This window comes from Pelobates fuscus, chromosome 1 (assembly GCF_036172605.1).
Source record: "Pelobates fuscus isolate aPelFus1 chromosome 1, aPelFus1.pri, whole genome shotgun sequence".
NCBI lineage: Eukaryota > Metazoa > Chordata > Amphibia > Anura > Pelobatidae > Pelobates > Pelobates fuscus.
Window position 1 is genome coordinate 4,677,720 of NC_086317.1, and position 18,738 is coordinate 4,696,457.

Below are 18,738 nucleotides of genomic sequence, written 5' to 3' on the forward strand. Positions count from 1 at the left end.
GTCGGATGGTATACTTTACGTACTGACGTCGGGTGTCGGATGGTATACTTTACGTACTGACGCCGGGTGTCGGATGGTATACTTTACGTACTGACGCCGGGTGCCGGATGGTATACTTTACGTACTGACGTCGGGTGTCGGATGGTATACTTTACGTACTGACGTCGGGTGTCGGATGGTATACTTTACGTACTGACGCCGGGTGTCGGATGGTATACTTTACGTACTGACGTCGGGTGCCGGATGGTATACTTTACGTACTGACGTCGGGTGCCTGATGGTATACTTTACGTACGGACGCCGGGCTTCTGAATTGTCTGCCTTTTCCAAACCAACTTAGTGAATGGGCAGTCACTGATTGGCTAACAGCAGTCAGCTGACTCTCACAGCCAATCAGCAGCGCCCCTGCCCCGTGGCACTCTGCCCTTTCTGAATCTGAAAATTCAGAAACCGAATGCTGCCGGGGGGAGGGGGCACTTTGCCTCCTGGCACCATAACCACCTCATTCAGCTTCAGTTGTTTTATTTATTTATATATATATATATATACCTTCTAATTCATAATTTTGACATATCTTTTAAGCTTCAAATAATGAATTGAGAAAATCCATGCGCTACAGCCTGTAGTACCCCTTTAATAAGGCCCCTTCTGATATAGCAGTTTGGCCAGGTGGGGGTAAATCTCTAATTCCCTTTTCTATGTTGGTATCGTATGTCAGCCTGGCAGCTGCGTCAATGTGGCGCTGCGAAGGTGTAAAATCCGTCCGTGTAACACGACCGTCCACGTCCACATTCCCAGACCTTTTATATCATATTGGAGACAGCTGTGTCAGACGCTGGCCCATCTGGGCTGCCTCGCACAATGTGGGGTTATGTTCTGAACCCCAACTATCAGGATGATTTCCTATAGACAGGATAACGGCTGTCTATATACCGGCTCTCTGTATTAGACATGAATGGCTAGCTATCTATATATACCGGCTCTCTGTATTAGACATGAATGGCCAACTATCAATATATACACCAGCTCGATGTATTAGGCCTGACTGGTTATCAATATATACCGGCCCTCTGTATTAGACAGGTCTGGCTGGCTATCCATATATACCGGCTCTCTGTATTAGACAGGCCTGGCTGGTTATCAATATATACCAGCTCTCTGTATTAGACAGGTCTGGCTGGCTATCCATATATACCGGCTCTCTGTATTAGACAGGCCTGGCTGGTTATCAATATATACCAGCTCTCTGTATTAGACAGGTCTGGCTGGTTATCAATATATACCGGCTCTCTGTATTAGACAGGCCTGGCTGGTTATCAATATATATTACGGCTCTCTGTATTAGACAGGCCTGGCTGGTTATCAATATATACCAGCTCTCTGTATTAGACAGGTCTGGCTGGCTATCCATATATACCGGCTCTCTGTATTAGACAGGCCTGGCTGGTTATCAATATATACCAGCTCTCTGTATTAGACAGGTCTGGCTGGTTATCAATATATATTACGGCTCTATGTATTAGACAGGCCTGGCTGGCTATCAGTACATATCGGCTCTATGTATGCTGTCTCTCTGTGTTAGACAGTCCTAGCTCTCTCTATATATGCTGTCTCTCTATATTAGACAGTCCTAGCTCTGTATAAACGCGGTCTCTCTGTATTAGACAGCCCTAGCTCTGTATATACGCTGTCTCTCTTTATTAGACAGTCCTAGCTCTCTATATATAAGCTAGGCCTCGGAGTGTGGTAGGTAGGTAGGTAGGTGTGGGGTTTGGTGGCAATGTAAATCCCCAGAATATAAACCTCTCTCCCCCACTGAGAGGATCAGGTAACTAAGAGGAAAGTCTCCCATTACAGATAACAATGGAATTCTTCTAATTACTGCAACACAGGACGTTACTGGCATTCTATTAACCCTTTAATTACTGCAACACAGGACGTTACTGGCATTCTATTAACCCTTTAATTACTGCAACACAGGACGTTACTGGCATTCTATTAACCCTTTAATTACTGCAACACAGGACGTTACTGGCATTCTATTAACCCTTTAATTACTGCAACACAGGACGTTACTGGCATTCTATTAACCCTTTAATTACTGCAACACAGGACGTTACTGGCATTCTATTAACCCTTTAATTACTGCAACACAGGACGTTACTGGCATTCTATTAACCCTTTAATTACTGCAACACAGGACGTTACTGGCATTCTATTAACCCTTTAATTACTGCAACACAGGACGTTACTGGCATTCTATTAACCCTTTAATTACTGCAACACAGGACGTTACTGGCATTCTATTAACCCTTTAATTACTGCAACACAGGACGTTACTGGCATTCTATTAACCCTTTAATTACTGCAACACAGGACGTTACTGGCATTCTATTAACCCTTTAATTACTGCAACACAGGACGTTACTGGCATTCTATTAACCCTTTAATTACTGCAACACAGGACGTTACTGGCATTATATTAACCCTTTAATTACTGCAACACAGGACGTTACTGGCATTCTATTAACCCTTTAATTACTGCACACAGGACATTACTGGCATTCTATTAACCCTTTAATTACTGCAACACAGGACATTACTGGCATTCTATTAACCCTTTAATTACTGCAACACAGGACGTTGCTGGCATTCTATTAACCCTTTAATTACTGCAACACAGGACGTTACTGGCATTCTATTAACCCTTTAATTACTGCAACACAGGACATTGCTGGCATTCTATTAACCCTTTAATTACTGCAACACAGGACATTGCTGGCATTCTATTTACCCCTTAATTACTGCAACACGGGACATTACTGGCATTCTATTAATCCCTTAATTACTGCAAGACAGGACGTTACTGGCATTCTATTAACCCTTTAATTACTGCAACACAGGACGTTACTGGCATTCTATTAACCCTTTAATTACTGCAACACAGGACATTACTGGCATTCTATTAATCCCTTAATTACTGCAAGACAGGACGTTACTGGCATTCTATTAACCCTTTAATTACTGCAACACAGGACGTTACTGGCATTCTATTAACCCTTTAATTACTGCAACACAGGACATTGCTGGCATTCTATTAACCCTTTAATTACTGCAACACAGGACATTGCTGGCATTCTATTTACCCCTTAATTACTGCAACACAGGACATTACTGGCATTCTATTAATCCCTTAATTACTGCAAGACAGGACGTTACTGGCATTCTATTAACCCTTTAATTACTGCAACACAGGACGTCACTGGCATTATATTAACCCTTTAATTACGGCAACACCGGACATTACTGGCATTATATTAACCCTTTAATTACTGCCATTATATTAACCCTTTAATTACTGCCATTATATTAACCCTTTAATTACTGCCATTATATTAACCCTTTAATTACTGCCATTATATTAACCCTTTAATTACTGCAACACATGGTGTTACTGGCATTATATTAACCTTTAATTACTGCAACACAGGACGTTACTGGCATTCTATTAACCCTTTAATTACTGCAACACAGGACGTTACTGGCATTCTATTAACCCTTTAATTACTGCAACACAGGACGTTACTGGCATTCTATTAACCCTTTAATTACGGCAACAAGGACATTACTGGCATTATATTAACCCTTTAATTACTGCCATTATATTAACCCTTTAATTTCTGGCATTATATTAACCCTTTAATTACTGCAACACATGGTGTTACTGGCATTATATTAACCTTTAATTACTGCAACACAGGACGTTACTGGCATTCTATTAACCCTTTAATTACTGCAACACAGGACGTTACTGGCATTATATTAACCTTTAATTACTGCAACACAGGACGTTACTGGCATTCTATTAACCCTTTAATTACGGCAACACAGGACGTTACTGGCATTATATTAACCCTTTAATTACTGCAACACAGGACATTACTGGCATTATATTAACCCTTTAATTACTGCAACACAGGGTGTTACTGGCATGTTAACCCTTTCATTACTGGCATTTTAACCCTTTAATTACTGTAACACGGGGCAATATTTGCATGATATTAACCCTTTAATTACTGTAACACAGCGCATTACAGGCATTATATTAACCCTTTAATTACTGCCATTATATTAACCCTTTAATTTCTGGCATTATATTAACCCTTTAATTACTGCAACACAGCGCATTACTGACATTATATTAACCCTTTAATTACTACAACATCGGTCTTTACTGGCATTATATTAACCTTTTCATTACTGTAACACAGGGCATTACTGGCATTATATTCAGGAATTACACAAATATGTGATAGAATTAACTAGAAAACAACCTAAACTCTTTGTTTTACCTTTCTGTATGAATATCGCCCATTTACCAGCAACCGGCGTCTCTAACCCTGGTACCCCCAAATATTAATGTCCCTGGCAGTCAGAGGGTTAATAAGGCTGGCAGCTTTGTCATTCACAGCAGTAAAGGGTTAATTGGCCGAGCTAGTATTATTATGATTGGATTCTCGGGATGCTTTGGGCAAGACAGGACCCGATTTTCGAAACCGAGAACAAGGATTGGTTGTCCGTGACATCACAGCAGTGAGGTCGTCATGTTCTGATTGTGACCTTCGCCCCCTCCTGTGCCTTCTAACGTGTCTCTGCGCCACACCTTGCTTGTGATGTTACACAATGTGCAGCGATTGGTGGGAGGAACGCGCAGGAATCTCCTTTACAAACTACACAGCAGCTGTCTTAGTATTATCCCCCCAGGATTGGTCCAGTACTACTCCCCTGCCTACCTATTTTATTTATTTTGTGTTTCCCTTTAGGATTATTAAAAGGTAGGGACTTCCCTTCCCTCATTACTCTCCATTTGGGCTTATTTTGGCCCTTCCTCTTTTCTCTATTTTACTATTATCTGAGGGTTATTCCCTATGTTGGGAGAGTAATTTTGAAGGCAATCTGGCACTGATTCATTGGCCACTTTATCTGACCTCTGAATCGGAGCCATTATCACTTTATTTTTTGTTACACAAAGCGTCTGTCACCGGGTGAAATCCCATTTATGGCTAAATTAAAACCGAATCTCGGGAAATGAGTAATCCTGAGTGTTCATGCCATGCGAGGATTGATTTCTGTGTAAAATGTTTTACACGGGAGTACGTTGCAGTGTTACCTGCGTCATATCGAGCATTATAATAGACTGTTATTCACTTATTAGAGCTGTGCTTAATGGGCAATATTTCAGCTAAATTGTGAACTTAATGCAATAATTTTAATCTTGAGATACAGATAGTATTCGTAAATAAAACTCACCTTATTGAGTGTGCTGCTCAGGTAGTGAGGGCTATAGGAGGTGTGGGAGCTGCAGTGAGCGTGCTGCTCAGGTAGTGTGTGTTATAGGAGGTGTGGGAGCTGCAGTGAGCGTGCTGCTCAGGTAGTGTGTGTTATAGGAGGTGTGGGAGCTGCAGTGAGCGTGCTGCTCAGGTAGTGTGGGTTATAGGAGGTGTGGGGAGCTGCAGTGAGCGTGCTGCTCAGGTAGTGTGGGTTATAGGAGGTGTGGGGAGCTGCAGTGAGCGTGCTGCTCAGGTAGTGAGGGCTATAGGAGGTGTGGGGAGCTGTAGAAAGTGTGCTACTCAGGTAGTGTGGGTTATAGGAGGTGTGGGGAGCTGCAGTGAGCGTGCTACTCAGGTAGTGTGTGTTATAGGAGGTGTGGGGAGCTGCAGTGAGTGTGCTGCTCAGGTAGTGTGAGTTATAGGAGGTGTGGGGAGCTGCAGTGAGCGTGCTGCTCAGGTAGTGTGTGTTATAGGAGGTGTGGGAGCTGCAGTGAGCGTGCTACTCAGGTAGTGTGGGTTATAGGAGGTGTGGGGAGCTGCAGTGAGCGTGCTGCTCAGGTAGTGTGGGTTATAGGAGGTGTGGGGAGCTGCAGTGAGCGTGCTGCTCAGGTAGTGTGTGTTATAGGAGGTGTGGGGAGCTGCAGTGAGCGTGCTGCTCAGGTAGTGTGGGTTATAGGAGGTGTGGGGAGCTGCAGTGAGTGTGTTGCTCAGGTAGTGTGGGTTATAGGAGGTGTGGGGAGCTGCAGTGAGTGTGCTGCTCAGGTAGTGTGTGTTATAGGAGGTGTGGGGAGCTGCAGTGAGTGTGCTGCTCAGGTAGTGTGGGTTATAGGAGGTGTGGGGAGCTGCAGTGAGTGTGCTGCTCAGGTAGTGTGGGTTATAGGAGGTGTGGGGAGCTGCAGTGAGTGTGCTGCTCAGGTAGTGTGGGTTATAGGAGGTGTGGGGAGCTGCAGTGAGTGTGCTGCTCAGGTAGTGTGGGTTATAGGAGGTGTGAGGAGCTGCAGGGAGTGTGCTGCTCAGGTAGTGTGTGTTATAGGAGGTGTGGGAGCTGCAGTGAGCGTGCTGCTCAGGTAGTGTGGGTTATAGGAGGTGTGGGGAGCTGCAGTGAGTGTGTTGCTCAGGTAGTGTGTGTTATAGGAGGTGTGGGGAGCTGCAGTGAGCGTGCTGCTCAGGTAGTGTGGGTTATAGGAGGTGTGGGGAGCTGCAGTGAGTGTGTTGCTCAGGTAGTGTGGGTTATAGGAGGTGTGGGGAGCTGCAGAAAGTGTGCTACTCAGGTAGTGTGTGGTATAGGAGGTGTGGGGAGCTGCAGAAAGTGTGCTACTCAGGTAGTGTGGGTTATAGGAGGTGTGGGAGCTGCAGTGAGTGTGCTGCTCAGGTAGTGTGGGTTATAGGAGGTGTGGGAGCTGCAGTGAGTGTGCTGCTCAGGTAGTGTGGGTTATAGGAGGTGTGGGGAGCTGCAGTGAGCGTGCTGCTCAGGTAGTGTGGGTTATAGGAGGTGTGGGAGCTGCAGTGAGTGTGTTGCTCAGGTAGTGTGTGTTATAGGAGGTGTGGGGAGCTGCAGTGAGTGTGCTGCTCAGGTAGTGTGTGTTATAGGAGGTGTGGGGAGCTGCAGTGAGCGTGCTGCTCAGGTAGTGTGTGTTATAGGAGGTGTGGGGAGCTGCAGTGAGCGTGCTGCTCAGGTAGTGTGTGTTATAGGAGGTGTGGGGAGCTGCAGTGAGCGTGCTGCTCAGGTAGTGTGGGTTATAGGAGGTGTGGGGAGCTGCAGCAAGTGTGCTACTCAGGTAGTGTGGGTTATAGGAGGTGTGGGGAGCTGCAGTGAGCGTGCTACTCAGGTAGTGTGGGTTATAGGAGGTGTGGGAGCTGCAATGAGCGAGCTGCTCAGGTAGTGTGTGTTATAGTGTGGGAAGCTGCAGTGAGCGTGCTGCTCAGGTAGTGTGTGTTATAGGAGGAGTGGGGAGCTGCAGTGAGCGTGCTGCTCAGGTAGTGTGGGTTATAGGAGGCATGGGGAGCTGCAGTGAGTGTGCTGCTCAGGTAGTGTGGGTTATAGGAGGTGTGGGAGCTGCAGTGAGCGTGCTGCTCAGGTAGTGTGGGTTATAGGAGGTGTGGGGAGCTGCAGTGAGTGTGTTGCTCAGGTAGTGTGGGTTATAGGAGGTGTGGGGAGCTGCAGAAAGTGTGCTGCTCAGGTAGTGTGCTGCTCAGGTAGTGTGGGTTATAGGAGGTGTGGGGAGCTGCAGCAAGTGTGCTACTCAGGTAGTGTGGGTTATAGGAGGTGTGGGGAGCTGCAGTGAGCGTGCTACTCAGGTAGTGTGGGTTATAGGAGGTGTGGGAGCTGCAATGAGCGAGCTGCTCAGGTAGTGTGTGTTATAGTGTGGGAAGCTGCAGTGAGCGTGCTGCTCAGGTAGTGTGTGTTATAGGAGGAGTGGGGAGCTGCAGTGAGCGTGTTGCTCAGGTAGTGTGGGTTATAGGAGGTGTGGGGAGCTGCAGTGAGTGTGTTGCTCAGGTAGTGTGGGTTATAGGAGGTGTGGGGAGCTGCAGAAAGTGTGCTACTCAGGTAGTGTGTGGTATAGGAGGTGTGGGGAGCTGCAGAAAGTGTGCTACTCAGGTAGTGTGGGTTATAGGAGGTGTGGGGAGCTGCAGTGAGTGTGTTGCTCAGGTAGTGTGGGTTATAGGAGGTGTGGGAGCTGCAGTGAGTGTGCTGCTCAGGTAGTGTGGGTTATAGGAGGTGTGGGGAGCTGCAGTGAGTGTGTTGCTCAGGTAGTGTGGGTTATAGGAGGTGTGGGAGCTGCAGTGAGTGTGCTGCTCAGGTAGTGTGGGTTATAGGAGGTGTGGGGAGCTGCAGTGAGTGTGTTGCTCAGGTAGTGTGTGTTATAGGAGGTGTGGGGAGCTGCAGTGAGCGTGCTGCTCAGGTAGTGTGGGTTATAGGAGGTGTGGGGAGCTGCAGTGAGTGTGCTACTCAGGTAGTGTGGGTTATAGGAGGTGTGGGGAGCTGCAGCAAGTGTGCTACTCAGGTAGTGTGGGTTATAGGAGGTGTGGGGAGCTGCAGTAAGTGTGCTACTCAGGTAGTGTGTGTTATAGGAGGTGTGGGGAGCTGCAGTGAGCGTGCTGCTCAGGTAGTGTGTGTTATAGGAGGTGTGGGGAGCTGCAGTGAGCGTGCTGCTCAGGTAGTGTGGGTTATAGGAGGTGTGGGAGCTGCAATGAGCGAGCTGCTCAGGTAGTGTGTGTTATAGTGTGGGAAGCTGCAGTGAGCGTGCTGCTCAGGTAGTGTGTGTTATAGGAGGAGTGGGGAGCTGCAGTGAGCGTGCTGCTCAGGTAGTGTGGGTTATAGGATGCATGGGGAGCTGCAGTGAGTGTGCTGCTCAGGTAGTGTGGGTTATAGGAGGTGTGGGGAGCTGCAATGAGCGTGCTGCTCAGGTAGTGTGTGTTATAGTGTGGGGAGCTGCAGTGAGGGTGCTGCTCAGGTAGTGTGCGTTATAGGAGGTGTGAGGAGCTGCAGTGAGCGTGCTGCTCAGGTAGTGTGGGTTATAGGAGGTGTGGGGAGCAGCAGTGAGCGTGCTGCTCAGGTAGTGTGGAGTATAGGAGGTGTGGGAGCTGCAGTGAGCGTGCTGCTCAGGTAGTGTTAGTTATAGGAGGTGTGGGGAGCTGCAGTGAGTGTGCTCCTCAGGTAGTGTTAGTTATAGGAGGTGTGGGGAGCTGCAGTGAGTGCTGCTCAGGGAGTGTGGGTTAGAGGAGGTGTGGGAGCTGTAGTGTGGGTTTGAGGAGGTGTGTGTGTGTGTGTGTGTGTGTGTGCGTGTACCCTAGCTGTGTGTGCATCCTCTATATCCTCGTTTTTTGGAGCAGTTACTGTGCCCAGATTGTGTATTTTTGGTCTCATCATCCGATAAAGCCATGTTTGCTCTTCGATCATTCTGCCGGCGTTGATAAATCAAATTTCTAGCCCTAGGCTCGCGTCTCGCTATCCCTGTGTCGAATAGCTAGGCGAGATAAAGGCGTTTTTTTCTAGGTCATATTATTATCACTTTTTATTCGTATTTTTTTGAGAATTATTTGACTGTGCTTTTAACTCCTTCTTGTCGAAAATGTCCTGCAACAGGCAAGTTGTGTTTATTTGTATTTTGCTGTATTAATGTTCAGGGCTGGCAATAAGTATATTGTGAGTACTGAATGGGTTAATTTCTAATCAGAGGACAATGAGTTGTGATCTGTGGAGCTGTAACAGTAAGGGGTTAAGCTGGCTGTCCAGCTGCAGAGATTGATATGCAATTCTTCACACCTGTTATAATTTAATATATCACAGCATGGTGTGTGCAGCTAAGAGAGAGTTAACACATGTGTGATCTGTGCAGCCAGGCAGGGGTTAATGGATATCCGGTCTGTGCAGCCAGGCAGGGGTTAATGGATATCCGGTCTGTACAGCCAGGCAGGGGTTAATGGATATCCGGTCTGTGCAGCCAGGCAGGGGTTAATGGATATCCGGTCTGTGCAGCCAGGCAGGGGTTAATGGATATCCGGTCTGTGCAGCCAGGCAGGGGTTAATGGATATCCGGTCTGTGCAGCCAGGCAGGGGTTAATGGATATCCGGTCTGTGCAGCCAGGCAGGGGTTAATGGATATCCGGTCTGTGCAGCCAGGCAGGGGTTAATGGATACCCGGTCTGTGCAGCCAGGCAGGGGTTAATGGATACCCGGTCTGTGCAGCCAGGCAGGGGTTAATGGATACCCGGTCTGTGCAGCCAGGCAGGGGTTAATGGATACCCGGTCTGTGCAGCCAGGCAGGGGTTAATGGATACCCGGTCTGTTCCATATTTGCATACATCATTGTTTATCCACCCTGAGCCTAATCTTAGGGCCCTGGTCAGTTCTCTGCCAGCTGTGAAACATACTATTTCCACATGTTCATTACATGACGTCCACCACATACAACGTATGTTAAGTGTGCTGACTTTGTACATGTAGCCTTTACATTTGGGTATGGTGTCATATCAGAGGGTCTCCAATGGAAATGGGCTCCCCATATTGATCAGCCCGCCATAAAGTGACCCCCTCTCCCATATCAATCAGCTCTCCTGTTAGAGACACCCCCCCTCCATATCGATCAGCCCTGTCTGCCTCCTCGTACTCTTTGTGTGACCGCGTGTCTGCCTCCTCGTACTCTTTGTGTGACCGCGTGTCTGCCTCCTCGTACGCTTTGTGTGACCGCCTGTCTGCCTCCTCGTACGCTTTGTGTGACCGCCTGTCTGCCTCCTCGTACGCTTTGTGTGACCGCCTGTCTGCCTCTTCGTACGCTTTGTGTGACCGCCTGTCTGCCTCCTCGTACGCTTTGTGTGACCGCGTGTCTGCCTCCTCGTACGCTTTGTGTGACCGCCTGTCTGCCTCCTCGTACGCTTTGTGTGACCGCGTGTCTGCCTCCTCGTACGCTTTGTGTGACCGCGTGTCTGCCTCTTCGTACTCTTTGTGTGACCGCCTGTCTGCCTCCTCGTACGCTTTGTGTGACCGCGTGTCTGCCTCCTCGTACGCTTTGTGTGACCGCGTGTCTGCCTCTTCGTACGCTTTGTGTGACCGCCTGTCTGCCTCTTCGTACGCTTTGTGTGACCGCCTGTCTGCCTCCTCGTACGCTTTGTGTGACCGCCTGTCTGTCTCCTCGTACGCTTTGTGTGACCGCCTGTCTGCCTCTTCGTACGCTTTGTGTGACCGCCTGTCTGCCTCTTCGTACGCTTTGTGTGACCGCCTGTCTGCCTCTTCGTACGCTTTGTGTGACCGCCTGTCTGCCTCTTCGTACGCTTTGTGTGACCGCCTGTCTGCCTCTTCGTACGCTTTGTGTGACCGCCTGTCTGCCTCTTCGTACGCTTTGTGTGACCGCCTGTCTGCCTCTTCGTACGCTTTGTGTGACCGCCTGTCTGCCTCTTCGTACGCTTTGTGTGACCGCCTGTCTGCCTCTTCGTACGCTTTGTGTGACCGCCTGTCTGCCTCTTCGTACGCTTTGTGTGACCGCCTGTCTGCCTCTTCGTACGCTTTGTGTGACAGTGTGTCTGCGGCTCTTTCTCTGTGTGTATATTTATAAATCACCAGCTGTTTCAATGCTGAATCTCAATAGACTGCATCAATTTGGGGCACAAAAGGTTAAATCAGAGAGTGTTGTTAAACGTGGAAGGACCATATTCTTTATATTAGATGCGACTTCCATATTAGAATGGTAACCCGCACTGCCCATAGCTATAATATTCTGTAACTGATTGGACGCACGTCCACAGCTGAGAAATACAAGTCACAGGGAGATAATAAATGAAGGAATGATCTGCTGAGTGAAGACTGTACTAGGTTAGGAAATGTTTTTCGTTGGAGGTGACAGGGAGCGAGGCAGTGGTGAAGGCTAGGACAGTCTCATGTAACACACAGGGTTATGTGCTCCCATGTATAAAACTCTGTCTCCCCCTACAGGTGATACCTGGGCTCGCACCGTACGGGTCCCCACAGGCCCTCTGCTTCGCGTTGAAGGTACAAAAGTGACAATCGGCTGCAATGTCCATGATTATGAAGGACCCGCGGAGCAGAATTTTGAGTGGATGTTCTCCTTTGCGGAGCAGCGTGGTTTGCAGATTCTCAGCACATTTGATCCCCTCTACACAGACACCCTCTATAAACACAGGGTGGACACACATGACATCCAGCTGCAGAGGGTCAGCAACAATGAGGTCCTTCTCCATATCCTGCAACTGGGAGCCTCGGACAATGGGACGTATACCTGTTCTACGCCCAGCACGGACGCTACCGTCAGTGGGAACTACGAGGCCTCCGTGCAGCTGAGAGGTACGGTTTCAATGCAGACCGCTCCACACATAGTGGGCACAGCTCTCTAAATCCAATCCCTTCTGCTATAAGCACTTATTGGGACACTGTGGGCACTATAACAACTTCAACTGATGTGGCTATGCTGCCTGGAGTCCAGGAATACGGAGTCCAACGTCACCTCTAAACGATTGGCTGCAAAGCTACGCATACCAAGGGTGCCAGTGATGGGCTGAAAGCGTCAGCTGATACCTAGAGGCCAATCCTTCTCCAATCCCTGGTATGATTTGGTATGGCGCATATCAGGGTATATTGGGGACCGGGCTTCCAGGGGATCAATAATCTCTGGTAAACAGTGAGTGAACCACCAGCAGGTTTGCAAGATCTGGTACCCACAGCCTCCAGGGACCAGTCAATTGAAGTAGGTATGGTGCCTACAGTGTTCCTTTAATTTAGATCTGAAAGACTGCTTTATGGGTTGTTAATAACGTGCTTCTTCCTTTTAGAATGGTTCTCTCCCAGTTGAATCACACTGTGCACCCCAAACTTTTCTGTATGTTCTGCCTGCAGACCGCTTCGGCGGAGCTTGTAGTGGAGCGAGAATGGACTACAGAGTTCTTTTCAAAACGTAAAATAAATCCGCACAATGTTTATATTGAGAAACAGGATGAATAGCTACTGCAGTAACACAGCGTGAATCCACACATTCTGTATACATTGTCTCTTTAGGGATAACGTTACTATGTACTTTACTGGAGTCTTGTGAGTTAATGCGTTTCCCGTTCAGTCACTACATATTTTACTAGATTTCAAACAGTTTGAAGAAGACAGTCCATGTTTCTCACATACAGAGTACGTGTGACAGAAATGGACAAATAGAAAAGGTCGAATATCCCTGCGGCCTCTCCGGGATTAAAGCTTTCTGAAACCAATGTGGGCATGAGGCCGCGAAAGCAAACCAAACCAAAAGCCTGACTTATAGAATGGGCCAAGTCCTGGTCCCAGGCTAGAACCATCTCATAGGACCTCCGCTGGTCCTGTACCCACCCCATCGCTCTTTGCATTGTTGAAGATTTTCAGACTTTTCACATCCACGAAGAATTTGTACCCCCGCGCCCCTCAGGGCTTCCTGTGCCCTTATCCTCCTCATTTAGATTAAGAACAAGTCTCTATTGAAGAAGATTGGGTGCTGGGAGGTCATGACCCAGACAGAGAGAGAGAGTTAAATAGGAACCACTGAGAGAGACACACATTAAACTAGTAAAACACAGCGCGCGAGATGCAGCCACGCTGTAAACACAGCGCGCGAGATGCAGCCACGCTGTAAACACAGCGCGCGAGATGCAGCCACGCTGTAAACACAGCGCGCGAGATGCAGCCACGCTGTAAACACAGCGCGCGAGATGCAGCCACGCTGTAAACACAGCGCGCGAGATGCAGCCACGCTGTAAACACAGCGCGCGAGATGCAGCCACGCTGTAAACACAGCGCGCGAGATGCAGCCACGCTGTAAACACAGCGCGCGAGATGCAGCCACGCTGTAAACACAGCGCGCGAGATGCAGCCACGCTGTAAACACAGCGCGCGAGATGCAGCCACGCTGTAAACACAGCGCGCGAGAGGCAGCCACGCTGTAAACACAGCGCGCGAGAGGCAGCCACGCTGTAAACACAGCGCGCGAGAGGCAGCCACGCTGTAAACACAGCGCGCGAGATACGTAAACAAAAGAAACAGGTTTATTTTGCTTACTTGTCTAGATTTCTCCGTGGGGTTTAGAGGGAATCCCCCATTTTCAGGTGTGCTGCCTGCTTTATCTTATTGTTCGGTTGCTCAGCCCTGCTCCAACTCCTTTTTATTTTTGTGTCTTACAGTGTCCGATACAGATACAGCGACATATTAAATAGAGCGACACTATAAATACTGTGTGGGCTATGACATTTCAGTAAATGCTGGGAAGGCTACGTCATCGCAATAAATATATAGATTGCTGAATTTTCCCAATTTAATGCAGCTAGGTCTATGGTAAGGTGATAATCGCAGGGCGTGTTACCACAATGCAATAAAGAATTACCGTAGTTTCATTCAGCTGCGCTGTTTTTCTGGTTTAGTGCAGACCCCAGAGACACTAAGGGTTTAATGAAAGCCTAATTTTTGGTGAATAGAATATCCATGTTATCAAACAGTCACTGACAAAGCCATTTCTCCTTTTCAGTCATCCCTGACACGCTGAATCTTACCAAACCTACGTCTAAGGGGCGTCAGTCTGTGAACCGCAGCGTCCCCCATGGTGGCTCATTCCAGCTGTCCTGCCAGGCCTCCGCCTCGGACTCCGTAGAGCACACCCACCTCTCACTAGCCTGGGAGCGGCAATCTGCCAGTGGTTCTGCTCAGGTCCTGACACTGACTCACCTCGGGCGTGTGGATCCTGGCCGAGATTACACGGACCGTTACACCAGCGGAGACGTACGTCTGACATCCACGGAGGGAAATGATTACACGCTCACCATAGACAGAGCCCAGCCCTCGGACGATGGGGAATATCAATGTGTGGCCAGTACCTGGGTTCAGGCACCCGATGGGTGGGAAAAGATCCAAGAAAAGAGGGTGTCCGTGGCCCACGTTCACGTTCTTCCCATTGGTAGGTCCTGGGGAGGTTAAGGCAGACAGGACTGTGTAATATGGACAAATAGATCAGTTAATTCTTGTTCCAGTTTGTTGATCCTATAAGAATGCTGGAGTCTGTTTGATGGACAGTAAGTAGACCATCGCATGCTCGTGTCCTCCGTACTGACAGTTTGCTCATTGCTGTGTCCACAGGTCTCAGTATTGGGGTGCCATTATCAGAAGTTCAGGTCAATGAAGGTTTTCCACTCAACCTGTCCTGTGAGGTTTCCCAGGACTCGGCAGGGGCTGTACTAACGAGGATCAGCTGGTCATTTCAACCTGACTCTTCGCCGGGAGAGATTCGTGAGTTGCCAGGAGGGCCAGATGTGGACCCTGCCGCTCTGGATGATCGTGTTCACAGCTTGCGAATTCCCCAGGCGTGGGATAGTGGATCTTATACGTGCAGGGCGATCGTCTGGGCTCTGCAAGGCAACAACACCTGGTCTCAAGCTGCAGAAAAGGTGTCCGATCCTATCAGAGTGCTGGTGGTTTCCACCGGTAAGTCGGTGTGTATATATAAGGCATACAAGGATCTTGCTCTCTCTCCATACTAATGGAGGCTGGAGATGAACACACATTGGGGGAGATTTATCAGATCATCTGTTTGTGTTTTATTAAGTTATTCTACAAATGGTCTACTTTCTGCCCCGTCTATCTGTCTCGCTATACCTCCTGCCCCCTCTGTCTTGCTACACCTCCTGCCCCCTCTATCTGTCTCGCTACACCTCCTGTCCCCTCTATCTGTCTCGCTACACCTCCTGTCCCCTCTATCTGTCTCGCTACACCTCCTGTCCCCTCTATCTGCCTCGCTACACCTCCTGTCCCTCTATCTCTCGCTATACCTCCTGTCCCTCTATCTCTCGCTATACCTCCTGCCCCCTCTATCTGCCTCGCTCTACCTCCTGCCCCCTCTATCTGCCTCGCTCTACCTCCTGCCCCCTCTATCTGCCTCGCTCTACCTCCTGCCTCCTCTATCTGCCTCGCTATACCTCCTGTCCCTCTATCTGCCTCGCTATACCTCCTGTCCCTCTATCTGTCTCGCTATACCTCCTGTCCCTCTATCTGTCTCGCTATACCTCCTGTCCCTCTATCTGTCTCGCTATACCTCCTGTCCCTCTATCTGTCTCGCTATACCTCCTGTCCCTCTATCTGTCTCGCTATACCTCCTGTCCCTCTATCTTTCTCGCTATACCTCCTGTCCCTCTATCTGTCTCGCTATACCTCCTGTCCCTCTATCTCTCGCTATACCTCCTGTCCCTCTATCTCTCGCTATACCTCCTGTCCCTCTATCTGTCTCGCTATACCTCCTGTCCCTCTATCTGTCTCGCTATACCTCCTGTCCCTCTATCTGTCTCGCTATACCTCCTGTCCCTCTATCTGTCTCGCTATACCTCCTGTCCCTCTATCTGTCTCGCTATACCTCCTGTCCCTCTATCTGTCTCGCTATACCTCCTGTCCCTCTATCTGTCTCGCTATACCTCCTGTCCCTCTATCTGTCTCGCTATACCTCCTGTCCCTCTATCTCTCGCTATACCTCCTGTCCCTCTATCTCTCGCTATACCTCCTGTCCCTCTATCTGTCTCGCTATACCTCCTGTCCCTCTATCTGTCTCGCTATACCTCCTGTCCCTCTATCTGTCTCGCTATACCTCCTGTCCCTCTATCTGTCTCGCTATACCTCCTGTCCCTCTATCTGTCTCGCTATACCTCCTGTCCCTCTATCTGTCTCGCTATACCTCCTGTCCCTCTATCTGTCTCGCTATACCTCCTGTCCCTCTATCTGTCTCGCTATACCTCCTGTCCCTCTATCTGTCTCGCTATACCTCCTGTCCCTCTATCTGTCTCGCTATACCTCCTGTCCCTCTATCTGTCTCGCTATACCTCCTGTCCCTCTATCTGTCTCGCTATACCTCCTGTCCCTCTATCTGTCTCGCTATACCTCCTGTCTCGCTATACCTCCTGTCTCGCTATACCTCCTGTCTCGCTATACCTCCTGTCTCGCTATACCTCCTGTCTCGCTATACCTCCTGTCTCGCTATACCTCCTGTCTCGCTATACCTCCTGTCTCGCTATACCTCCTGTCTCGCTATACCTCCTGTCTCGCTATACCTCCTGTCTGGCTATACCTCCTGTCTCGCTATACCTCCTGTCTCGCTATACCTCCTGTCTGGCTATACCTCCTGTCTGGCTATACCTCCTGTCTGGCTATACCTCCTGTCTGGCTATACCTCCTGTCTGGCTATACCTCCTGTCTGGCTATACCTCCTGTCTGGCTATACCTCCTGTCTGGCTATACCTCCTGTCTGGCTATACCTCCTGTCTGGCTATACCTCCTGTCTGGCTATACCTCCTGTCTGGCTATACCTCCTGTCTGGCTATACCTCCTGTCTGGCTATACCTCCTGTCTGGCTATACCTCCTGTCTGGCTATACCTCCTGTCTGGCTATACCTCCTGTCTGGCTATACCTCCTGTCTGGCTATACCTCCTGTCTGGCTATACCTCCTGTCTGGCTATACCTCCTGTCTGGCTATACCTCCTGTCTGGCTATACCTCCTGTCTGGCTATACCTCCTGTCTGGCTATACCTCCTGTCTGGCTATACCTCCTGTCTGGCTATACCTCCTGTCTGGCTATACCTCCTGTCTGGCTATACCTCCTGTCTGGCTATACCTCCTGTCTGGCTATACCTCCTGTCTGGCTATACCTCCTGTCTGGCTATACCTCCTGTCTGGCTATACCTCCTGTCTGGCTATACCTCCTGTCTGGCTATACCTCCTGTCTGGCTATACCTCCTGTCTGGCTATACCTCCTGTCTGGCTATACCTCCTGTCTGGCTATACCTCCTGTCTGGCTATACCTCCTGTCTGGCTATACCTCCTGTCTGGCTATACCTCCTGTCTGGCTATACCTCCTGTCTGGCTATACCTCCTGTCTGGCTATACCTCCTGTCTGGCTATACCTCCTGTCTGGCTATACCTCCTGTCTGGCTATACCTCCTGTCTGGCTATACCTCCTGTCTGGCTATACCTCCTGTCTGGCTATACCTCCTGTCTGGCTATACCTCCTGTCTGGCTATACCTCCTGTCTGGCTATACCTCCTGTCTGGCTATACCTCCTGTCTGGCTATACCTCCTGTCTGGCTATACCTCCTGTCTGGCTATACCTCCTGTCTGGCTATACCTCCTGTCTGGCTATACCTCCTGTCTGGCTATACCTCCTGTCTGGCTATACCTCCTGTCTGGCTATACCTCCTGTCTGGCTATACCTCCTGTCTGGCTATACCTCCTGTCTGGCTATACCTCCTGTCTGGCTATACCTCCTGTCTGGCTATACCTCCTGTCTGGCTATACCTCCTGTCTGGCTATACCTCCTGTCTGGCTATACCTCCTGTCTGGCTATACCTCCTGTCTGGCTATACCTCCTGTCTGGCTATACCTCCTGTCTGGCTATACCTCCTGTCTGGCTATACCTCCTGTCTGGCTATACCTCCTGTCTGGCTATACCTCCTGTCTGGCTATACCTCCTGTCTGGCTATACCTCCTGTCTGGCTATACCTCCTGTCTGGCTATACCTCCTGTCTGGCTATACCTCCTGTCTGGCTATACCTCCTGTCTGGCTATACCTCCTGTCTGGCTATACCTCCTGTCTGGCTATACCTCCTGTCTGGCTATACCTCCTGTCTGGCTATACCTCCTGTCTGGCTATACCTCCTGTCTGGCTATACCTCCTGTCTGGCTATACCTCCTGTCTGGCTATACCTCCTGTCTGGCTATACCTCCTGTCTCGCTATACCTCCTGTCCCTCTATCTGTCTCGCTATACCTCCTGTCTCGCTATACTTCCTGCCCCTCCATAATGCTTGCTTGGCTCTGCCCCTTTATGCCCTGCACCCTCTGTCTATCTGCCCCGTTTCCACATCGTCTGGTTTGCTTTTCCTAGCAGACACGTATCTGCTCTATTATTGCATT

General features: G+C 49.2%; 1 protein-coding gene across 1 annotated transcript in view; it reads left to right on the forward strand.

Moving 5' to 3' along the window:
• The window catches only part of PTGFRN (prostaglandin F2 receptor inhibitor), a 65,710-nt gene that overhangs the window by 30,427 nt on the left and 16,545 nt on the right, over positions 1–18,738 (forward strand). Inside the window, exons 2-4 of the mRNA XM_063445872.1 lie at positions 11,761–12,129; positions 14,321–14,746; positions 14,926–15,270. Coding sequence (XP_063301942.1) covers positions 11,761–12,129; positions 14,321–14,746; positions 14,926–15,270 — 1,140 coding nt within the window. The remainder of the gene's footprint in view (positions 1–11,760; positions 12,130–14,320; positions 14,747–14,925; positions 15,271–18,738) is intronic.